At 35.9% G+C, this 26214-nt stretch overlaps 1 protein-coding gene across 2 annotated transcripts; it reads right to left on the minus strand.

Moving 5' to 3' along the window:
• Positions 1-821: 821 nt before the first annotated feature.
• Positions 822-25635, minus strand: CCT2 (chaperonin containing TCP1 subunit 2). 2 transcript variants are annotated; one of them, XM_087874110.1, is made up of 19 exons: positions 25349-25635; positions 23116-23270; positions 14288-14420; positions 13927-14176; positions 12809-12883; positions 12622-12687; positions 12429-12540; positions 11766-11842; positions 11235-11347; positions 10342-10544; positions 8835-8935; positions 8625-8752; positions 5360-5463; positions 4573-4692; positions 3883-4011; positions 3686-3789; positions 3146-3245; positions 2487-2628; positions 822-1076 (listed from the first exon to the last, which is right to left on the minus strand). In XM_087874110.1, exons 4-19 carry the CDS (start codon positions 13927-13929, stop codon positions 1046-1048), a joined length of 1608 nt encoding a protein of 535 aa, XP_087730236.1. In that variant the 5' UTR covers positions 13930-14176; positions 14288-14420; positions 23116-23270; positions 25349-25635; the 3' UTR covers positions 822-1045. The 2 variants fall into 2 exon arrangements, with proteins under 2 accessions (XP_087730236.1, XP_034259570.1); XM_034403679.3 differs by lacking the exons at positions 23116-23270; positions 25349-25635 and having other exon boundaries at positions 14288-16416.
• Positions 25636-26214: the final 579 nt, after the last annotated feature.

Genomic DNA, 26214 nt, shown 5'->3' on the forward strand with positions numbered 1-26214 from the left:
TTGTGCATTTTCTCCAATTGTTATTCAGTTTACAAATGCATTCTCCTAAGGTGTAAGATTTTATTCAAAGAGGTTTCTGCCTAAATAATATTTTTCTCTTTTCTTTCAACCTCTTGCAAATTCTGAATTTCTTGTTGTTTCATGCATCTCAAAATGCTGGCTAAATCTTCAAACTTTCATACCAAATGCATCTGTTCTGATTAAGAATTCTATGAAACTATCATTTTGCCCCAATGAATGGTATCCAGAATTTTAAACCATACCAATAAAATGAATTTGAAAGATTTCATGTTTCAATTTTCACAACTGGCTTATCTGCAGGTGGCATTTTTCATGTTTTGATTACAAATTCAAGAGTCTGCTTATTCAGATAGTCTTACATATATACAGAATATATTTTAAAACGTATATTTGGAAGGTAAGCAGAACCCAATCTTGGCGGTGCATTTTGAACCTTTTTTTCCTGCTCAGTATATACACTGCTTAGGAACCAAATTATTTTGCACTTACTACTACATTAAAAAAATCTACTGCAATATTTTATGTTTAAAGAACAACCAATCTGATACTTTCCTGAAGTGTTCAATTATAACTTCCCTAATTCCTTATTACTGGCCACATTGGCTGACGCTGATGGGAGCTGAGGAATAGTCTTAAATGAACTAAACATAAGATTCAATTTTTTAGTTTAAAATAATGATCCTGAACTCTGCTTATAAAATCAAACTGCCATCTACAAATATTTTAAGTAATCTGCTCTTTCACTTTTCCAGGTTTAAGTGCACATTCAGTGGAATAATGATAGGAAACCAAAAGATTAATCCATTTCTATTTGAAATGTTTATTGTGAGTACTACACAAAAGAAACAGTGACAGAGTACAGATGTTGTACTATGAATTAGGTGTTTTTTTTAAAAAAAACAATATAAATTAAACCAAAACACTTATGCGCCGGTGCTAAATATGCCAATTCTTCTGTATTCTGTTAGAAGTATACCCAGTCTGAAAATGTCTGATTCAAATGTTCTTTCTGAATGCAGAATGCTCAACAAGGATACCGATCTGGGACTCGTTTCCTGAAAGAAGCAATAGAACTGAGTATAAGAAGATGCCACAGGACACGAAAGTATTTCTCTATTCAAAATAGCAATAGCACTTAGATTTATATACACCCCATAGTGCTTTACAGCACTCTCTGGACAGTATATAACAGTGATGGCTAACCTTTTTGCCATCGCGTGCCAAGAGGGGGGGGGCGGGGGAGGGCCGCGCGTGCACGTGCCCACGCGCATGCAACCCACCCCCCACCCGGCACATGATGGCCTGGTAGGCCGGTTTTTCTTTCTCACCTGGTTCCAGATCCTCTCTATGCATCTGGGAAGGGCAAAAACAGCCTTTCCCACTCCCTTGGAGGCCCTACGAAGGCTGAAAGGGCCCATTTCCCAACTCTCGGTGAGACAGGAAGTGACACTTTTTGCTGTCCCCAGCCACCAGAACCTCTCTAGGAGTCTCTAGAAGCCTCTCTAGGAGTCTCTGGAGGCTGGGGACAGGAAAAAATGTCACTTCTTGTCCCACCGGGAGTCGGGAAATGGGCCCTTTCAGCTTCCGTAGGGCCTCCAAGGGAGTGGGAAAGGCTGTTTTCGCCCTTCCCAGATGCATAGAAAGGATCTGGAGCCAGGTAAGAAAGAAAAACGGGCCTTCCCCACCCCCCTCCAGAGGCAGGAAACAGCCTGTTTCCCTAATTCTGGTGGACCCAGAAGGGCCAAAAATCAGTTGGCCGGCACGCACATGCGCCCCAGAGCTGAGCTGGCATGTCCACTAATATGGCTCCGTGTGCTATGCCATCACTGGTATATAATGTCAACATATTGCCCCAACAATCTGGATCTCATTTTACAGAGCTCGGAAGGATAGAACGCTGAGTCAACCTTGATACTCATCAAGATTGAATCCTAGGCTGTGGGCAGAGTTTGGCTGCAAAACTGCATTCTAACCACTGTACCATCAGTTAATTAGAAATTATAAATCTCAATTTAAGATTTAATTAAGTAGCATTAGCTCATATAACCTGGTAACAGTGTATCATAAAATAAATACTGAAGCTATGTATGCAATATTTAAACTGAAAAACATGGGTAGATAATAAAAAATATAGATGTCCTATTCGTGCATCCCTTCCAACTACTATTACCAAATGAGAGTAATTTTTGGCCTTTTTAAACCACAATCAACAATAGATATATTGAGTCTCCACAGAGATTAACCCAACTATTTATCTTCAACGCCTCCCAAAAGTCAACAATTTCCGCCTATGGTGATTTCCGCCTATATCTGGTGATCTCTCTGAATCTATGTCCTATTCTTGTTGCCTCAGAGGTCAAGACAGTAACCAGAAAAAATCATTCTGCTGAAAATCCTGCCCATCCTTGCAAAGTATTTGATATTCAATTAGCTCATTCCCTCACAAGGACTGAAAAGTAGTTTACCTTGGTGCTGCCTTAATGATGTCATCAACACGGAGAATGACTTCTGCTGCTTCAGCAGCACTTAACAAAACCTGACGTTTCACTTGAAAGCTTTCAACGACTCCTAGACTTGCCATGTCTGCAATAGCAGCTTCTTTCATATCTTCAAGAGATTACAGGGAATGATTAACTTTTTCATGTTTGTTTCTGTTGCAGTTTTCAACTACACAATTATTGTTTATTAAGGTCATCTGTATTATATAAGCTTGTGGATTTGGTTAGTTGGTGACCTGGAGAGGAAGAGCTCAAATGTCCATTTAGATCTGAGGATTGTTTTTGAGTACACAATCAGCCCAGGACTGAGGTTTTATCAGAGATATTTGAAGCTTTATACTAAATTTCCATATATATATTTTAGGCATGGCCACATTTTCTAGGCCTACATGAAGCCAAAGTTCAAAACACATAGAAGAAATTAAGTTGTGTTTGTAATTAATATTAGAATTGAACTCACAACATTTTCCAATGAAAGTTCTAAGTAAGTGAGGGGGGACAGAGAAAGAATATTTTATAAATTTCTCTTTTTTCAGACATTGACATGTAAAAACTGTTTATCAGCAAATGCCTACTTGGGTTTTTTCCCACTCATGCATTAAGATTTTATTAAAACAAGAACTTACCAAGTCCATAGGTATTCTTCCCTTCACTGTGGGCAGCTCGAAGTTGGGAAACCAAATCTGCACTATCATACCCAGCATTGTCAGCTATGATAGTTGGGAGCTACAAAGATAGGCCTTTATTAAAGGACTATTTGAAATCAGTACCAAACAAGCAATAAAAGCTAATTCAAACATAAGATACCATGCAACAAATCTCAATAATATTCATTCACATCTAAGTATTTTCAACTACAGTTAGGATGCTAACTGGGGGACAGGGTCAATTACAGTATTATTCCATTTCCAGAAATATTCCTTTTAATTGGGCCGTTTACATTATATACTGTACATTATTTGGATGGCTACCTTGAAGAGAAATAGTTCAGAATATTAATCAGTATCTTTTTTTCAAGACTCATGGAACAAGTAACTTATCCCACAAAAATGAATGATGATTTCTCCCAAGAGTTAAAACATTCAAAAGGCTAGCCAGCTGGTCTTTTCCATATCTTTTAGCTTTATATATTTATTTCTAATACAATTAACTGGACAGGAGCTTACCGTACTTAGAGCCTTAGCAAAAGACTCCATTGCTAATGATTCTTTGCCAGGGGTTCTTTTTGCAAGCTCCCACACTGCATTAGCCATTAACATCTCTGAACAGCCTGAAAATTTGAAAAACCAAATCTTAGCCAATGTGAGTAAATACATAATCTTTGCATTGAAGAAAATGTAGATTTCAATGTTTGAATACTCACCTCCACCATACACAGTTCTAGTATCTTTGACTGTCTGGGCAAGAACACAGAGTGCATCATGCAGTGACCTTTCAGCCTCATCTATGATTTGCTGTGTTGCACCACGTAAGACTATGGTACAAGCTTCACCTAAAAATCAAAAAAGAGAAACATATGTAAATTTAAATTTAAAGAGTCTTAGATTATTAGTTGATACATAAGGACTAGCTCAAAAGCTACTTATAGAAAGTCTGATGCTCACATTCTAACAGGCCTTTATGATATATAATAATTTCATAAATTCTGTATTATATGGGCAGACCAAATCTCAGCATACACACCCCTTTCCAAGCAGATATAGGATGGAGCATCTAATGATTAATAGTTCTACAGAGTGTGTGGCATACATGGTCTCTTCGTTATTACTAGGCTTACCAATTCCACTATACCTACTAGATCAGAAATACAATATGTATGTTATAATGCAAGAGTGTTATGAAAAGTATGGATCATCAATGTGAATTCATGGGATCTCTCCACATATGATCAGGTATTACTTTTACATTCTCTTGCTTTTAATTTTGCATCTTTCCCCTATTTTGTCTGGTCACTGCACAGTACAAGTAATAGTTTATAAATAATTGGATTAGGATTGTTGTGTCCAACATTTAGTAGGATAACTGGAGGATAGGATTGCTCAATCCATCTTACCCATAGCAACTCCAGAGAAATGAATAAGTTTATCTTCACCAATCATGACCTCTTCAATTAGTTTGCAGCTTCCTAGCTTTACAAGTTCTGGGTGATCAAATGTTGAAGCAATTTCGCCACCTAAAAAAATTGAAGTTCACATTAACCATTTTCACTTGCATAATACTCCAGAGATGGACTATTTATCTTCTCAAATTGCTAAAATAAAGCAAAAATGCATTCTTTTCCTAAGTATCTCTGGTAGCTTTATGAAGAAATGACTATTATACTGCTACTTCACAACAAATTGTTATGAAGAACTCCTTTTCTATCCAAAAGAATAGAAATATACTAAAAGCCCATTTTGATTATTTGACTGTCCAGTACCTTCTTTGATGTGTCAATAGAGTTGTTTTTACAACCTGAAGACCAATTTTTAAAAATGCAGAACTATGAAATTTCTCTGAAGAGTATCATAAAAAATCAACAAGGAATAATGTTAAAAGGAAATTGCCATTCAAAACAATTGAGAGCCTAGAAGCTTTTGCACAAGGGAAAGGCATTTTGATTCGTGGAAAAGAGGACATCCAATCTCTGCCCACTGATCCATATTTTCCATTCCCTACATGATATACCTTGAAGTATTCTTAAACTTCGGAATTTTTTCCCCCAGAAGTTAGGAAATAATCGATAATTCTTTGTTTTCATTTTCTCTATCCCATTTCCTCCAACTAAACTGTGTAGGGTAAATAGTGTAGGGTAAATAGTGAAAATTAACACTAATTGTAGAATTACTCTTAAAACTTACCTGTCACAAGAGCTAAACGTTCAACTCCAGCAAAATCTGCGTGCTCAATTGCCATAACTCCAGCAGCAGCAAAAATCTGTTCTGGGTAATTATAAATCAGCTGCCTGTAATGAAAACATACAGCATTCCTAATCACATGGGAAACAATTATTATTCTTCAACTGTTACATCTTAACAAACTTCCTCATGCACACAAAAACAGAATAAATCCAAGCCAATATCTTCTAGATATATGGGAATAAAAATCTGATAATTCTAATTCATAATGCCTGGAAATTATCAGTTTTAATTCAAGATTTCTGAAGGATAGTTTTCAAGTTGAAAGTGGTCTGAACTGACAAAAGCCTTTAAGAGACCATCAGCAAGAGAATCAAAAAGTTGTGGCACAAAACAGGTGACATGCAAACACTGCATTTCAAAATACACAACTCCAAATATCAATGTTCCTAAAATTGTTTCCAATCTTTCTACTACCAAATTAATTTTTTGTAATCCACCAGGCATTTTTCTACTCTCAACTGAATAAGGACAATCATTATGGATCAGGCAAATTGTTAGTACAACAAGTCCTTGCAAGGAAAAACAACTCTATTGTTCATAAGCAACTAATGCTCAGATGTGCATAGAAATTATTGTTAATGGCCCCCGCAGACACACTTATTCATTTTTGGTTGGAAGAATGAGAATGCTCAATAGCTGAAAGAACATGCGGACTATGAACTATTTACTAACTGATCAATAAAATTTAGAACAATGGTTTTTTGGATATCTATGTAATATACTTTTAAATATAAGCACAAGTTATAAATATTAATATTAGACAGAAAATCAATGCACAAAAGGATGCATCATCCACAGGGAAAGGGAAATATCAAAACAGACACAACAGAGAGTGTTACAATGCAAGCTCAACTCATTATGTATGCATACAAAAGAGGTGAGGCTTGGGCGCAATATTATGCTTACCATCTTGTCTATTTTGAAACTGTCCAGGAAAGCTTCTTGGGATACAATCTAACTACTGTCATGCATCAGGGTAATATAGTGGTTTCAAAAGTGTTCCTCTAGTGAACAGAAAGGTTCTTTCTGTCTTCATTTCCAATGCAATGCAGCATTTTCTTTGGGCAAAACAAGCAGGGATGCAAACTCCAATAATTCCCCTTTCATTAACTCCTCCCACTAAAGCTGCTCCTCCAAAATATTAGGTATTTTCATCTGAAGAGCTATAAAGGTAAGATTAACAATTTTTCCACTTTTATTTAAGTGGGAACATTCTGAGTGTAAGTCTAGTGGAGATATAAATAGTGAAACTGAAACTCTAAACTTTCTAAACTCAGCAATTTTAAGACCTGTGGGCTAGAATTACCCAGTTAGCATGCCTGCATATCTTAAAATTACTGAGGTCAACAAACCCTGCTCTAAATCATGCTAATTATGTACAGTGGATATATAAGTCTATACACCTATGGTAAAATGCCATGTTTTTGAGATGTAAAAAAAAAAAAAAATTGACCAAGATGAATCACTTCAGAATGTTTTCCACCTTTAATACAGTGGTATCTTGATATTCAACTGCTTTGAAACCCATTTAATTTGGTATTCAACATATTTTGACGCAAAAAAATTCTCTCAGTATTCATTATTTACTTGGTACTCATCGGTGTTGACTTGTGACTCATTACATTATTTCTAGTGGGAAAAATGGTATTTGGTATTCTGTTTCTGGTACTCATCACACTCCTCAGAACCAAATTAACAATGAGTACCACAGTACCACTGTATAACTTGTAAGCTCTACAATTCAATTGAAAACCAAACTGAAATCTTTTAGGGGGGAAAATTAACAAAAAATGTACAACATGGTTGCATAAGTATGCGACCCTTAAGACACTTTGTTGAAGCACTTTCTGATCTTATGGCAGCATTACGTCTTTTGGGGTAGAAGTTAATCAACCTGGCACATCTTGCCTTGGGAATCTTTGCCCTCTCTCCTTGCGAAAGCACTCCAAATTTGTCAGACTGCAAGGCCATCACCTGCACACAGGCCTCTTCAGGTCACCCCATAGATTTACAATTGGATTCAGGTCCAGGCTCTGGTGAAGTCATTCTTTTGTTGATCTGGAGATATGCATTGAGTCGTTATTATGTTGAAAGTTGAAATGACTCATCTTCAGCATTTTAGCAGAGGCCTAAAAGTTTTTGCCAAACTTGACTGATATTCATACTTTCCTCCATTTTGACTAAAGCCTCAGTTCCAGCTAAAGAAAAACAGCCCCAAAACATAATGCTGCCACCATTGTGCTTCACTGTGGATACTGTGTATTTCTAATGTGCAGTGTTGTTTTTGCACCAAACATACCTTTTGGAATCATAGCCAAAAAGTTCAATCATAATCTCATCAGACGAGAACACATTTTCCTACATGCTTTTGTCAAACTTAATGTATTTACAAAATATATCTGGGCTTGGATGTTTTTCTTTGTAAGAAAAGACTTCCATCTTGCCACCCTATCCCACAGCCCAGACATATGAAGAATATGGGAGATTACTGTCATATGTAGTATACAACCAGTACTTGCCAAAAATTCCTGCAGCTCATTTAATGTTGCTATAGGCATCTTGGCAGCCTCTTGGACCATTTTTTTTCTTTTTTCATACATTTTGGAGGGACATCCAATTCTTGGTAATATAAATATGGGTAGTTCCCATATTTTTTCACTTGTTGATAATTGTCTTCACTGTGCTCCATGGTATATCCAATGCCCTGGAAATTTTTTGGTACCCTATTCCTGACTAACATCTAACAATGAGCTCCCTTTGATGCTTTGTAAGCTCTTTGCAGACTATGGCTTTTGCTATAAGAGGCAATTTAATAAATGTCAGAAAAGTCCTACTAGAACAGTTGAACTTTATATGGGCTTGATCAAAGTCATTTTAACTGATGGCAGGTGTGTATTTACCATCAGCTTGAATATGATTAATTCTGAACACAGCCACATCCCTAGATAGATAAGACTGTGTCCATGCTTATGCAGCCACATTATTCTAGTTTTTTTATTGTTCTTTTCCACTAAAAAAATTCAGATTGTTTTTCAATTAAATTGTACTGTTTATGTGTTATATAAAAGGTGGAAAGAATTCTGCAGAGATTTATTTTTAACCTCAAAAACCAGGCACTTTAACAGGGGTGTGTAGACTTTTTATATTCACTGGAGCAGCAAGCTTGTCAACCATAACTGTTCAATTCTGCTGGCAAAATACATACCTATTGATAAAACAGTTTATTCCATGCTTTAGAATACGCTCAACCTTCTCCTTCATTTTCTCCTTTTCTGCTTGTTCTATTTCTGCCACCTTTGCTGTGGAATCCACTCTTACACGGGAACCAAATATCTACAGAAAATGAATACAATAATTATATTAACTAAAATTCAATTGTTTAAATTTTATTAAATGTATTATGGAATCCACTTACCTTAATTTTATCAGTATCCATGCCAGTATTGGCAATAAGTATCTTTGCATTTTCAATTTTTTTGGGCTGATTAACTCCAATTTTTTTATCCAACAGAAAACCTGAAAATAGTTTGTAGGGTAAAACAATAAATGATTAAATGAACTGTTTTAAATCTATATACTACTAAAATTCTCATGTATGTTTGATATTTAGTAATCTTCAATTGAGCAAAACTCTGCATCATAGGACAAAACCTCAAATGGGCTAGCCTACAGAATGGTGTGACCTATTATTCCTAAGGGAATGAAATCTGAGAATGTTTTGCCACTTCAGTGCCAATACTGTTCAGTATTACCACAGTGCTGCCTCAATTATGCCTCATTTTCAACATTCCCTGATAGCTTATAAGTTACTGGGGAACCTGGAAGGAACTGATACAATTATTGATGCTCCTTCTCACCTTCCCACTAGCAAAGTCCTTGCTTGTGGAAAACTTGCAGGGAGAAAGTCAATGAAGAAATAGTGTACCCTCTGCCACTCCATCTGCACCCACACCTTGCTGGCCGTTTACAGTCCCTTGCTTGGCACTCACACCTTGCCATCCACTTGCAGTCCCTTGCTCCCTTCTCCTTAACTACTTACCTGCTGGAAGGGAAGGGAGAAAAATGAAGCAAGGAAGGAAGGAAGGAAGGATAGAAAGAAAAGAGAAAAAGAGGGAGGGAGGGAGATTTCTGACATTCACTGCCAGCTTCCAATAAGGAAACTCAATAGAGAAGTTGCCAGGAAGCCAGAATTCATCCTGCTCCCACCAATTTTTTGCTCATCCATAGCCATACTGTTTCTTTGTTTAGATAAGGAAATATCTTTGAAATTTGTTCACTTGGAAAATTTATATTGCAGCCTATTTACTCATGGAATTTACAGGAAATATAATAAGTCACAAGTATTCTAGTGTTTGATAAAATTGCAGCTTCAATTTCTCATTATACATCCTATATAACACAGGTGTCAAACTCATGACGTCACGTGACACATCGCAACGTTTTTCCCTTCGCAAAGCTGGAGTGGGCGTGGCCCATGTGTGATGCAGCTGGCCCGTGGGCCACCAGTTTGACACTCCTGCTATATAATTTTACTGAAGGCTGTTTTTTCTCAACAGCCTTCCAAGTGCGTTGTACGTCATGTGTAAGAATTTGGAAAGGCCAAATCTGCAGTAATGGAAATTCAAATATCTATTTTTGATGAAGTTATAGCTTTATGAAAAGTCTGGTATACATATATGCTCCAAATCATACATAATCTGAGAAATACATAAATAAGAGAAAATTAAAATTATGCAGAATTACATAAGTCTAAGAATCCCTCAAGAATTTGCTTTTGCATTTTATCAAATAATATTGCTACGTTGTTTCTTTGGTTAACTAGAACTTTTAACAATCATCTTTCTATTGAAGTCTGCAACAAGCACTACCATGTTTTATTGCAAATACATTCATACAGCTAATCAAAACCAGTAATATAATACCTTCATCCAAGTAAGAGTCTATGAGACTTCCTCCTAACTTCTTGATGACATGAATAGCTTCTAGGTTTCCAGACCCTTTCAGCCGAAGGACAGCATCTACAGCAAGTTTTGCAAAATGCTCTTTATGATGAGTAAGCAGTTTTGAAGATAGTGTTGTTTCTGCAATGTTCATTAAATCTTTTTGAAATTTGGCTTCGTTTTTACTGAAAAACAGAAAAATATAATCAGGACCACCAACAATAAATTACTTTTTAGCTCCAAGCCTTTCTACAAGATCTATACGTAAACAGGGAAGTCTCATTCTCCATTTTCTAAAAATATATTCCTATGACTTGTTTTTAGAATGTAAAAAAATAGCATTTTAAAATAGGAAACAAATAGCAAGAAACCCCACAATTTCTAGAATTCCAATATTCCTGCTAGTGTAACTTCTCATTCTTGCACTTCAAAGAGGGAGATTTAAATACACTGCTCACAGAGATAACTCAATTCACTGACAAGATATTGTTCCCAAAGGATGAACTTTGCAGTACTGAAAATCTACAAACATCAAATGTACTACTCATTTACATATACTGTACTTATTTATTGTATTTAACAATATAGTAAATTGTTGCATCCTGGAATAGACCACTTTCCTAATTCTAGGACAAGGGAAATGGTAGCTTGCATCTATTTAATGCTTGCATTAGTTTCCACAGGTATATATACTGTACAGAATTCTGAACATTCAGTGTATTTTGTTAGAATGCTAAAGATCCTGTGTTTCAAATCCTTCCATAATAGCGAAGAGCAATCAAGTTGTAAGCACTATTTTCTATAACCATTTATTAGGCATAATTTTGACCTCACGTTTGATACAAAAATGCTACCTTGCCTGTGGCTATACTAACCCATTATCCACAGCTGACTTCACCAAGGCTTCTCTGGCTGCTCTTGTGGCTTCTCTCCAGCCAGCAATAATGGTCTGAGGATGGATTTTTCTTGCAACCAATAGTTCTGCCTCCTATTAATGAAATATATTAGTATAATTTTGTTTCCATCCTGAACTTATGCAAGCGTATCAAATATTTTTCAATTCTGTTGAATATCATATCTAGTACTGTGCTGCATGAAATCCAAACTTAAAAAATCTATTGTGAGTTTTCTCTTTGTTTGGTACATTTCAAAAATTATACTGAAACTGATTAATTGATAGCATTTATTTTTATAATTTCCAATATAATATAAAAAATTAGCACTACCATTTTTCTCAATTTCTCCTTATATAGTATCTATTATAAATTGTCTAGCAGAGAACAGCTTTTTCACATTTAAACCTCAATGATTTAGGAGCTATTTTTAAATAAAAGTTTATTTTTAAATAAAACTAGCTTCTCAATAGTTATATTTTCTTTATTAAAAACAAAGATATTACAACTTACTCTTAGCAATTCAGCTGCCAGAACAGTTACTGAAGTAGTTCCATCACCAACTTCATCATCTTGAACCTTGGACATATCTGTAAGAATAGCATTTTATAATTAATAGTTCCCATTTGTTACATTGAGATCTCTCCAGGACTATGCAGTGCTTTTCATTCAAAAGGAAGAGTGCTAAAGAGTTGCCAATTCCTTAATGTGCAAGCCCATTTCCCCTTGGACCTTGCTATAGTTGTGTAGAATAGCAGCATGATTCTCAGTAAAGACTGTAGCTGCTTTAGTTACATTTACTCCAAAGTACTTTTTACCCTTTGAATCCAGCACTCCACACAGCCTCACTGTGCAGATAATAGAAATGTCACACATAAGCAACGCTATGCAGATTGTTGAATCTCCATAAGAATAGATGAGGTCTCCACCAGTTTGCTTTTTCTAGGCAAGATGTATCCTCAGCTTTTCTTGGCAAATAATTATATTTGTCTTGGAGCACAAAATCAGCTTAGAATAAGCTGATAAAGCCAAACTAAAGCTACTATAGATATTTTTAATCAGAAGTAGAATATACATACTGTATTTTTTACTAAATATGTATTTATTTATACATATAATTTATGAATAATTTATAATTTTTAAAAGTATCTGAATAATATATTTAAGCATACATACCAACCAAAACTTTAGCTGCAGGATTATCAATTCCAATTGATTTTAAGATTGTTGCCCCATCATTTGTCACTGTCACTGTCCCCTCTCTTCCAGTACTCAGAAGAATCTTGTCCTGCAAGTTACAAATTTGTGATTATAAAGCACCAGATTCAAAATACTAACAATGATGAAAGGTACTCTTACAGAATCTTACCATGCCTTTAGGCCCCAAAGTGCTTTTAACAAGGTCTCCAATGGCAATAGCTCCAATAAAAGAGGACTGTAATAGAAATAGTCAATAAACATAATTTCTTTCAGCTTGGATTCAGGATTCCAAAAATAAAAAATACATTTCAACTTTAATGTAGCTAGTTAATAGAATAAATCAATAACAGACTTACTAAACGAGCAGTTTCTGCTTTTTCTTCATCAGCACCAGCCTTGAAGATGTTCACAGGTGCAAGTGACATGGCTGCCTGAATAAGTTATTGGGATGATATAAACCACATTGAATAAATTAATTTACAATGCACTTCACCAGGAACTACGGGATTTTTTGATATGTGAATGTTACAGCAAATAAATATTTAATGTCATTAAAATAATTATTAAAACAAAATTATAAAAACAAAAGTTAATTTTTGGAGTTCAATTAGGTTAAAGATAATATTAAAAGAATGCAATCTCAATTTGTTTTCACCAATACTATTTTTCATGCATAAGTTCAGTTTTTAAACTTATATTTATCATATATTCATAATATTAGCCATGTTGTTTCTAAGTCGTTTATATCTTGAATGTATTGTTTTAAAGACAGCATGAAAGTGATTTTTTTTAACAAAAATCAGACTACGGGTAAAAAACATGAAATTATCTAGAAAATGTAACAGGACTCAAATTCCCAAGAAAATTAAATCTCTGAAAAAGATTGCTCTGAGGGAAGGGTGGGTTTTTCCATGTTAACAGCTTATGCAGACAGTGCTGGGGAATCAAAGTCTATTGTATTGGACAGTTGAAATGCAGCTGGTAGCTTTCTCGACTGTAACAACTACAGAGGCGAAGCTGAGGTTCACGTCACTGACTGATCCTATAGGAATGGTAGAAAAACTCCAGGAAACAGAATATATTCCCATTACATTTTGAAATTACATCTCAAATGAAGGAAAGAAATTCGTTTCCTCGCGACGGTGGAGAACGCTAAGAGGAACTGAGAGGGTGAGGCCCTCGGGCCCGCCTTCCCCAACGCGGTTCTTCTGAAATATGGTCATCTGCCATTCCCATCATCCCTGGCCTACACGCTTCCGAGTCTCTCCGGCTGGGAATGATGAGAATTGAATCTTGCCCTGAAGAAATGGCAATTCACGGGCCTAACATTCCCCACCCAGCCGAGTCCGCTGCGAGCAGTTCTGGAACCTTCCATCTCCCCTCCCGCCGAAATGGCCTAAGATCCCCACCGAGAAGGCGCTGCGATCTCGTGCGCTGCAGTGAAAAACCCCCTCAGCACCGGTCCAAGGCTCACCATAGTGACGATGGTCTGAAGGCTCGAACCCAGCCAGCCGCCTCGTGTCCGGGGATAAAGCCACCCGCTCGTTCCCAAGAGCCAACGACCGCCGGAAATGACGGAAGCGCCCACTCCTCGCCGCCGGATGAGAAAGTTGCATGCCGGGAGATGTAGTTTCTCAACGGCGTGTCCTTGTGTGGCAGTAGCTCGAGCGCTACATTTTGCAACGCATCGCTGAGGACCCCAGCCGCCACAGTTGGTATGTTAGCTTCTCGCAGCATAGAAAAGAAACGACATCAGAAGTGTATTTTATTACAGAAAGGGGGAAAATTCCAGTATTTGAAATTCTCGCTGTTGTACACTAAAAAGCTATACATACGTTTAGCTCTCCTTGATTTACTCCATGCATAGCAGCTGCTTAGGTTCACATTATGTGCTGAGCCATAAACATTCAAAGCATATTGTTGTTTGATGTATTTCAGTCTCTGAAGTGAGCAATAAAACTATGAAACCTATGAAAATAAGTTTATTAAAGCAACCATTTACTAATGACAACCAACAGTTTTTCTTTTTTTGCCTGATGTTTTGCAGTTTGGGTAATAAACTTTAGAGGAGAAACTGTAACTTTAAACAATCAATTGAAACAATTTCATTAATACACTCTCAAATAAGAATGCATAAACATATTTGGTCAATTAATTTTTTTTAAATGTTAATAAAGATTGTTAATGTACCACGCATAACAGAAGCAATTATGAGATTAATGTAAGAGTGAAAGCCAGTATCTCTATTGTACGTATTCTTTCTTCTTGGATATCTACTGTTACTCACCCTTTCATTTCTGGCCCAAATGAAGGTCAGAATGGCAATTTCTTCAACTTGGCAAATGCAAGAAATACAAGTAAAGGCCCTCAGGCTGCATCAGTTACAGGTCCAGAAAGCAAGTATTATCCCAAAGGTGCTCTTTCAAAAGGCAAGTGGACTTTGTTTTTCCTTGAAGATGTTTTGTTTCTCCTACAAGAAGCTTCTTTTCTTGGATGACAAGTGAAATGTCTTCAAGGAAAAACAAAGTCCACTTGCCTGTTGGAAGAAAAATCCAGTCCGATTCCAAGCTGGGAGAAAGATGCTGGAAATAAAATGGAGGCAGGCTACAGGAAAGAAAGTCTGTTTATTTGGTAGCCAGAAACTAGTGACAGCAACATATTTCTGGGGTGGCTGACAAAATGGGGTTGAGAGTAAGTGGGCTTTTATACATTCGTTGGGGCTTTGTGATTGAGATGCCTGTTCCTGTGCAAGAATATGTCCTTCAATATTTTAATGGCTGTTGCCAGATTCCTATGAGGTCATGTAGGGATCATGGCTGGCTCTACAGGCAAAAGGAGAAATGCAAATCCTAGGTGTTTGTTTGAGCTAATCTTGTCAGTTTGGACTCCTTGCCTATTGTGTTGCTTATTTAGGGTTTCGGCTGCTCTATGTTTATGAATAGATTAGCCTAGTCTTTCTGAATGGATACAAAATCTCCATTCCTGAAGATCAGCCTCTTTAAGTTTCTGCTTGAGGCTGTTTTCCTATGGTAAGAAGACTGTGGCTGTTTTCTGCCTTTGTTAAGATTTTTCTTCTCTCTTGACTTCCGGCGGCGATCTCAGCGCGTTAGGGACGAAAGGGGCGATGCTCCGCTCCTGAGTTCCTAACAATCCCGCATCTGGAGCCGAAACAGGCGCTATTGATCTCGTAGTGATCAATAGCTTAAAGGGGAACATCTTAGGACCTCAGAGGAGATCGCAACTTCTCTGAAGGTACAAGATTAAGCCCTTAATCCAGAGTGAGGAAAAACCAGCCTTACGGGACTGGCCAGAGGCGCTGATAACTGTATAAGAGGGAAGCGAAGATTGAAAACTATAAGAGGTCATCAACAGAAGACTATTATCTAGAAAAACCCAAAAAACTACCTGATAATAAGAAGCAGCGCTGGTGGAAGAGAAACCCGAAAAAAGAAAGAGGATAAGCGGCGACGGAAGATAGATCGGAATGGAGCCATTTTGAAAGCAAAGTGACAGCGCAAAAATCTGAACAGCTGAGTGTACAGTGAGAGCGGAAGAACGGAAGAAGGTAATTCCTATGAACACTGCGACGAGAATAGTGAATAATTTAAAAAGATTTTGATATTATTATTGGACTTTATGAGTGTGGACTGGATTGAGCGGAGAGAGTTGGACAAATAAGAACAGAACGTGCAGCACCGGAGCGAGCGGAGAGAGCGTGTGCAGTGTGGAGTGCCGGAGATCGGAGGAGAGGAGAGGAACCTGGACGGATTTCTACAAATTGATCGTATTGGATTTAACTGATGTGGAGTGGCCAGAGTGGATTTATAAATTGATCGTATTGGATTTTACTGATGTGGAGTGGCCAGAGTGGATTGAATTAGATAATTCGAAGAAGAAAAAGTCTGTGGGAGAGTGCGGAGAGTTGGGACAAACCCCGGTAAAATTGATTGGAGTGGATTTATACAAACTATCTTTTAGTGATACTTCTTGTGAAGATTAGGATACAAAACTGATACAAAGTGTGAGGGACTTTGATTATTTGACTACTAGAGACTGAACTGTTTGGATTGAACAATTTAAATATTGACTAATACTTGGTGAACCAGATGATAAGGACTTAAATAGAGGATACAACATTATACTCTTGGGATCGGATGTGGATTCTAACAACGGGAATACAGAGGACTATAGATTAAATTGGATCGTGGAATAATTAAAGTGAATAGGGTGACTCAGACCTTTGGAACCGTATTTGGTTGGAAGAAAGATAAGTTTACATAACACCAAGAAAGATAAAAGATTATAATTAATGGACAATATATATATGCTTGGCTTGATTTAAGTTTATTCTACTATATATCATAAAATACTAGACCCGGAAAATAACCTTTAATAACTTATTAGTTTTTTTCTTAAGTAGTTTGTCTAATTTGTTTATTTGAAATTAATTAAACATTTATAGCATATTATCTTCAATTATATTTAATTAATTTATTCATATACAGTAAATGATTTTAAATAATTAGATAGAACTATAATAATTAAATTGATATTGATACTATTTTAGAACTATTATAATAAAATACATTTTATTTTGTAAGTAATTGAAGAATAAGGTAACTAATGAATTGTTAGAAGCTTACTTTTTCCCCGTTGTTTCCCCCTTCTCTTGCTTCCCCCCCCCGCCTTCCTTTTTGCTGTTTTCCCAATATCGTATTATTAACCAGAAATACTCTGAAAAAACCTTGTAAAAATAATCCTGCATCTAGGTTATAAACATTAGACGTGAGAATTTTATGAAATTGTGGGCAAAAATAATAAGCATAATAGATATGGCAACCTCAAACATACCAACTACTATTAAATCAACCAAGAAAATACCCCCAACCCAAACACTATTGGTGGCTTCCCCAGTCCAGCAGAAGACAGGGGAAACAACAGATAAAGAAAAGACCAACATAGGTATTCAAAACATCCAAGCTGCCCTTGCAATGATTCAGGAGGGAATGAAAAGGATGGAAGATAAGATGACCCTGAATCATGATGAAACCAAAAAGAACCATGAACAAATGCGATTGGATGTAGGGGAAATTAAAGATGAGATTAGAAATATAGATGAAAAAATAGAGAAAATTCAACAAAATATAACCGAAAACGAACAGAGAATCCATAAAGTTGAGGAAAAGGTGGAAGTCACAGCTACCAGGTTGGAACAGATGGAGAACCAACAAGCAACAAGAAGTCGAGACACAGAAGACGCACTGACATTTCTTGAAATGGAAAAGGCATCTTTCTACTTAAGATTTCAAAATATAGAAGAACAGAGAGAGGAAGACTTGGGCGAAATTATGGTTGGAATTTTGGCAGAGGCGACACATAAGGATAAGGATGAAATAAGAGGTGGTATCGACGAAATTTACAGGGCCTTCACAAACTATGCCAGAAGAAACAAACTCCCTAAAGAAGTACACATCAGATTTACAAAAAAAACAATGAAAGAAGAAATATACCGAAAGATGAGAGAGGAGACAGTCATGTACAAAGGGAGGGAAGTTCTAACGCTAAAACAAGTACCGAGAAGGGCCAGGGATAGGAGAAGAGAATATAACTTCTTAACCCGACAGTTAAATAAACTCAAGATTAAATTTAGATGGCTTATACCAGAAGGAGTACTCATTTCTTGGGAAGGAAGAAAATTTCGAATCGACACCATAGAAAAAGCCCAGGACTTCGCAGACCAACATTTAGGATATGAAGGAGAACAGGAGAAAAGAGGAGGCAGAGAAGATTCAAACCCCAGTGACCAAGAAGAGCAACCAATAAATAAGGAGGACAAGGAACGGAAGAAGGGAAAGCTGGGGAAGGAGGAAATGACGGGGATCACACAAAGAGTCACAAGAAACACATCAAAACTCAAAATAACAGACAAATAAACAACACCAGGAATGGAAGAAGAACTAAAACTCATCTCTATAAATATAAATGGTCTAAATTCACCAAGCAAAAGACATCAGATATTCACTAAACTGCAAAAATTAGGAGCAGATATAATCACCCTACAAGAGGTACACATAAAAAAACAACAGAAAAAATTACTCAAAAATAAAAAATTAGGAGTAATGTACACATCCTTAGGCGACTGTAAAAAAAGGGGAGTGGTAATATATGTTAGAGACCATATAAGAACAAAGCCGATATATGTGGACAAAGAGGGTCGAGTCTTAATAATAAAAGGAAAACTGGAAACAAAAATAATACTGTTAGTAGCCATCTACGCCCCAAATGGAAACCAAATAGACTTTTATAAAAAATTACACGATAAATTAAAAGAGCTGGATTATGAAAATATCTGCATTGTCGGAGATTTTAATGCAATTGTCAACACACGAGAAGACTACTATAGTAACAGGAAGAATAAAATCAAAAGGAAGACACTGCCACAAACATTCAAGAACTTGGTACAAGAAATGAGTCTACATGACACTTGGCGAGAATTAAATACTACAACCAAACAGTACACATACTTTTCTGGCCCACATCAATCGTGGTCAAGATTGGATATGGCCTGGATGACACCCCAACTAAGTAAAGAAACACACGACGTAGAAATTATGCCTAACATATGGGCTGACCACAACCCCATCAAAATAATTTGGAAAGGCTCCCGAAAACAAAAAAGATGGAAAATGGACACAAGCATTATAAAGGAAAAAGAATATCTACAAATGATGGAAAAAGAGATTAAGATATTTTTCCAAATTAACACAAAGGACCAAACGTCGTTACAAAATCTATGGGACACGACGAAAGCATATATTAGGGGCCTAACCATTGCATACGTGGCAAAGAGAAAAAAAGAGAAACAAAGAATCAGGAATGACTTATTGGAAGAAATCAAGATAGAAGAAACTAAATTACAACAGCACCCTAATAATAAGATAGCACAGCAAAAACTTAATTTGGCTAAACACAAATTGAATTTGACTACAAAAGCTGATTTGGCACAAAAAATAAAAATGGCAAAACAGACCAACTTTGAACACGCAAATAAAACTGGACGCTGGTTAGCCCATAAATTAAAAAAGCAAACAGACAAAAGAATTATACACCAACTCCAGGACAAATCAGGAACTTTATTCCATACACAAGTAGATAAGAAAAACATAGCCAAAACATTCTTTCAGAATCTCTATCGGCAGGAAGATGTCCCGGAAGACCAAATTCGAAAATATCTTAGTAAAGTGAATATTACACAATTCGAAGAAGAACATAGAGAGACCCTGAACCGTCCCATAACAATGACTGAATTGACTGAAGCTCGTAAAAAACAAAAGAACAATAAAACTCCAGGACCAGATGGAATTCCTACTGAATTTTATAAACACTCCCAACAAGAAATAGACGAAATATTGCTACAAGTCTTCAACGCAGCATTATTGACAGCTGAAATCCCAAAATCATGGACAGAAACCATTATTACGTTAATACACAAAGAAGATTTAGACCGGACCCAAGTTAGGAATTACAGACCCATTTCATTACTCAATGTAGATTACAAACTATTCATGTCAATATTAGCGCAGAGACTTAAAACAATAATTCATAAATACATACATACAGATCAAAACGGCTTCATACCCAGGAGGCAGATTAAAAATAATTTGAGAACGATCATAGATATACTGGAATACTACGATAAGAAAATAGATAAGGAAATAGCTTTAATATGTCTCGACGCCCAGAAGGCCTTTGATAATTTAAATTGGTCCTTTCTTACATCACAACTTGAATTAATGACTTGCGGAGAGAAATTCCTTAAATTGATAAGAAAGATTTACTCCTGTCAAACAGCCAAAATTGCAATAAATGGTGACATGACACAAACTTTTGACATTCAGAAAGGCGTACGACAAGGTTGCCCCATGTCACCTCTATTATTTATAATCGCACTGGAAGTTTTACTAACGGAAATCAGGAAGGAAGAAGACGTAGAAGGCCTTAAGATTCGGGGAGAGGAGTATAAATTACTTGCCTTTGCAGACGATGTGATCTTCATATTGGAAAACCCAATACGATCTGGAACCAGGTTGATGACAATGATAGAGGAATACGGGGAAGTTGCGGGCCTCAAAATAAATAAGCAGAAGACGAAAGTATTGACGAAGAATATGACCCAAACACAACAGTTGAAATTAGAACAAGAATTAGGACTTCAAATAGTAAAGAAAATAAAATACCTAGGTATTTGGCTGACAGCAAAAGCAACTACAATTAAAGAAGATAATTATACCAAATTGTTAAAACAAATCAAAAAAGACTTAGAAATTTGGAGTAGATTACAACTCTCATTGATGGGCAGAATTGCCTCAATAAAAATGAATATATTACCAAGAGTACTATATTTATATCAAGTGATACCAATACACCCCAGAAGAGATTTCTTTAAGAACCTCAACAAAACAACAATGAACTACATATGGCAGGGAAAGAAGGCCAGAATTAAAATCAAAGCCCTACAGGATTCACGGGACAAAGGAGGTCTAGCAACACCAGATTGGGAACTCTACTATAAGGCATCAGGATTGACCTGGATTAAAGAATGGATGGAACTCGACAACAAAAGAACTTTATATTTAGAAGGCTTTGACTTAATAAGAGGATGGCACGCTTTCTTATGGGACGGATCGGATAAAAGACACATGTACTTCCAATGTCATATAATTCGAGCTTCATTATTCAAGATCTGGCAGGATATTAAGAGAACTCACTATACTAAAATACCAAAATGGTGGTCCCCGATGGAAGCATTGATATACCTGAACACTCTCGAAATAGGAAAAATGATGAGGTACCAAGACTTACTAAATCATGAAGGTGAACTCATTTCAAGACAGCAACTCCAAAACTCCGGCATAAATATCGATTGGTGGCCCTATACTCAAATACACTCAAGACACATAGCAGACAAAAAGCAATATGGAATCTCGAATAATTTGAATGAATTGGATAAGATTTTACAAGGCCCAGAACAAAAAATGATAACCAAATTATATAACTACTTACTTAGATATAAATTACTGGAAGAAACAGTAAAAGAAAATATGATAAGATGGGCCAGGGACATAGGGCACAACATTCAACTGGCAAACTGGGAGAAATTGTGGAAACAGAACATCAAAATGACAAGAGCCATACCCTACAAAGAAAACCTCATAAAAATGTTTTACAGATGGCACCTAACACCAGCCAGACTAGCCAAAATATATCCAAACACCTCCCCACGCTGTTGGAAGTGCAAAACAAAAAAGGGGACATACTACCATGCCTGGTGGAAATGTACAAAGGCCCAACAATACTGGAAGGACACAAAGGAAATTATTGAAGGAATAATAAACCAACAAGTAGAAAACACTCCAGAATTTTTTTTATTTGGAATGATAACAACACAACACAACAAAGAGACAAAATACCTCATCATACACATCTTGACAGCAGCACGGTTACTGTTTGCGCAAAATTGGAAATCAGATCAACTCCCAACCAAAGACAAACTAATCTCGAAGATAACAGAATGTGCCGAAATGGATAGACTGACACTAGAACTCCAAGATAAAGAAGAAAGTGAATTCTATCTTGTATGGCACCAGTGGTATCAATGGCTAGAAAAGAAAATCAGTACAAATATAGATGAAAGAAAATAGGGTAGAAAAAATAAAACCGGAAATAAATAAATAAAGAGGAGATGCAAGATTATTTCTAATCTAAAACATCCAAATTGACAATGTATTACTTATATATTAACTTATAAAGCAATATATATTCTGATGATGATCAAAACATATATGTAAAGTTTGGTGTGGGTAGGTTGGTGGTGGGAACTTGTTTGTCTTTGTAATGTCTTTGTATTTTTTGTATTGTCTTTATATCTCTGTTTAAAACTCAATTAAAAAAAAAAAAGATTTTTCTTCTCTTCTCCTTTAGGGGAAATTTTCCATACTGATTCCTTTTAATATTAAGAATAAAGAATATTTTAATCTGGGTGAGTGAGGGCTTCCTACATGCCTTTTGAAAAAGCACCTTTGGGACAACCATAACCTGGACGACCGAGAATCTGCTAGACAAAGTAGTAGTTTTCTTGAAAAATATTATATATATTATATATTATATTATAATATTATATATATATATATATATATATATATATATATATATATATATATATATTTAAAATTTTTATTTTAAAACTTGTGCTAAGCTTTCGTCGGCCCCTACCGACTTCATCAGAGTATAAAATCCCCATTGAGGAGCTGCTTGCTTTTATGTGATGCTGATCAATTTAGTCATTGCGCGTGTAACAGGCCCACACCCTTGCCTTCCCCCTGTAATTATCTTTTTTTCTGCCTTTGTCATGCTGACCGATGACAATGCACCTTCCCCTGTCTCCTTCCCCATTGTGTGTTGTCTCTTTCCCTCCTTGGGGGGCAACGCAGGGTTATCAGGCATTGCTTTGAAGGTATTTCTCCCTCATTGTTATGCCTTTCCCTTTTAGGCACACATGTTGCCTCCTCTAAACCCATTTGTTTTACCCATGATCTTGTGATGGGTCTGCGTTGTTCTTCCTTACCCCCCCTATCTTCCTCATTCTGCTGTTTCCCTAACTTACTCTCTTGCCCTCTATCAGGGTTTATCACACCTTCATTCGGCCACTCTCCATGCCTAAAGGAGGAGATTTGTCCCCGATCTCCATTCAGTCTTAGTGATCGGTCCTCCTGATCTTGAACTTGCTTGATCTTGATCTTGATCTCCAGAACTTGCTGGCTGCCAGAAAGGAAAAAAGCCCAAAATCGAGTGGAAAAACACACATAAATCCTACGAAGAAGTAACTATATATATATATATATATATATGATCTGATTCAACAAATAAATTTGATCCTTGTTTTATAAACTCATCTGTGATATGGTAGTAGGAAAACAATTGTTCTGCTAGTCAAATCATTTTAATTTAAGGCATAATTAGGACCAGTTGTTGATGACATTAAACAATCAGGGTTGATTTGGCCCAGACACTGGTCTGCTTTATCACTGTATAGATTCTAAAGACATATTATGTCCACTTGAAAGAAATTTCTGAGCATGTTCGTTAAAAGATATTTGATTCCTGCCAGTCTGTTTCAAATTTGAACATCAAGAAAAATACCATACATCGAGGACATGTGAAAACAGCATCCCTTATAATATTGAAGACACAGTGAATACTCCTATATAATAAAATCAATATTTTATTGCCATGCTACAGTTCTTTGTGAAGCTGGCACTTCTGGGGAGGACAATGCTATCAGTATTACAGAATACATTTCAAAATGGACATCATCTGATAAATCAATGTAAAAGCAAGCTTAAATGGTAATATATGGTTGTTGAAAAACAAATACAGCATGTTTTTAAGAACAACACTATTGCTTCAAAAGAAGCCTGGAATGTTTAAAAAGAGCCATAGTGGAGGGGAAAAAAGATTAAAACAGCTTTTGAAATTTTCAAGGAGTATTTTGGCAACTTTAGACTTTTTAATATATAAAATAAAATTCTAGAAAGCTACTTTCATACAAAGTTGCTATATTGATGCCTTTATGTAGGAAACATTTTTATAATTCAAAATTAGGACATACAACTTTACAGTATTTTACAATGTAATGAAAAATTAACATACAAATACAGATTTGGCTTTTATAGAAATGTATATTTATGCATTTCAGAAATGCATTTGTGGCACACTGGTGATTACAGGACTGTTACCTGTTTTCATATTAAGATGTCAGATTAATAACTTCTGAAACACTGCCTACTTTTCTACCTACAGTGGTTCCAAAGACATAACAGTAGGTGATGCTACAATGAATGGAACTTTATGCCATAAAAATAAAAAGGCATCATACTTGCTGGTTGAGACACACTGTAACATAGTATAATGTACAAACACTAAATCTTTTTTACAAAATGGAAGCATTTCCTTTACATTCGATGACAGTCTTACAAGTGACACTATCTGTATTCCTAGTTTAGCAAATAATAAGAATACAGAGTTAATATGTATGTACTTTTAAAGGTGAAATTAAAGTTTAAGATGTTGACATCCATTGTTAACAAGTATAGAAATTCCTGAGTGAAGGGTCCTCTCCATTTATAAAATCATTTATTTCACATAGAGTATTTCAAAACTCAAAGCATGAAGAGAAGAAAAATTCACAGTAATATTTAATTACACACATATCTGAACTTATTGTTTAATTATTGAATACTCTATTTACTGAGCATTTTTCCATATTTTTTTTGGATAATTGCTGAAAAAGACAAAATTCATGTTTTTTATTACATTAGTAAATTTAATCTCTAAACTTTGAGAAGATTTCGATCATTCTTCCCTTTAGCAGAAGGTAATACAATTTGTGTAATTGTATGACAATATTATTTCCACTGTTATAAATATTTATATGGCAAAGATTGGGTCTCTGGAAAGTGAGAATTAGAAGACGACACTTTCTAATTTGGGGCCAACTTCATCCTTTCATATATTAGAGAAATTGTCTAATTGCTTCTATACTCTTTTAAGGCTGTGTGTGTTTGTGTGTAGCCCTCTACCTCATAAATTTTATTACATAATGTTTCAAAAGGACATCTCACTGAGAATTATGTTTTCATAAAGGCCCTGTTCCAAGACAGTTTTTTATGAACATACAGGAAGACCACATTGTGCCAAAATAATTAATAAATTCATTTATAAGACTAGCACGCATTACAAATGTAAATACAAAGGTTAACTCTAGTGGCTATGACAGACAATATGTATGTTACCAAATATATAATTTTAGCGTTAAAAAACAAAAATAATTTACATACCTTTTGCAAGTAAATGGTTAAAATTTGATTTTCAGCAATGCTTCATGGGTTATAAAGGCTATTTTGAGGGATCTTAACTTTAACATACATTCTTTCACAAGAAATGCTGTGATTTGGAATAAAATTATGGAAACGAGAAATAAGCTTGTGAAAGACTCTCACTCATTTTTCCTCCAGTATCTCTACCAAAATCTATGAGAATCGATGCAATCAGTTCTCAATCATCTCAAACTGGAGCACCCTGTGTAGCAAATTCCATTCATCCAAGATATCTCCCACAATGATCCTTTACACCTTATCCTATGATGTTTTATTTGCTGCTCGAATTCTCGGGGGCAGGTTTTCCAGGGTGTGGGGCAGGAAAATCCAGTAACTCCTGTAATTTAATGTTCCTTCTGCTCATAAGTCTCAGGCTCTAGTCTTATTAGCATGTTAGTGTATTAGCATGTTAGGCCATAAAACTTGAAAAACAACTTGGCTATACCACAAGAACTGCCAATTATGAAGTCTGTGGTGAGGATTTATTTATTAGAATGCATTCAATAGTGCTGGTACATAGTGTTTAAACACTGTTATAAAACGGAAGAATGCAATCCAAACTGATACTTAGAACATATCTCATAAATAGACAAAATTTGTTTAAATCAGGTTGTCTTGGAAATTTGTGTTTCAGTTGGGGTATCCAAAATGGGCTGACCACCTTAACTATTAAAATAGTGTTTTATATCATTAGTAAATGTAGAGAAACTCTACATTTGACCGTTTATCTGATCACACACAATAATTAAATAATATTAGCAAGTAATCCGTTGTTGCAATGCATTGCTAATAGAAAAAGTAAAAGCTTAGCAAGAGAAGATACTGTA

The sequence above is a fragment of the Pantherophis guttatus genome, chromosome 7, assembly GCF_059756535.1.
Source record: "Pantherophis guttatus breed Tessera chromosome 7, ASM5975653v1, whole genome shotgun sequence".
In the NCBI taxonomy this organism is placed as follows: Eukaryota; Metazoa; Chordata; class Lepidosauria; order Squamata; family Colubridae; genus Pantherophis; species Pantherophis guttatus.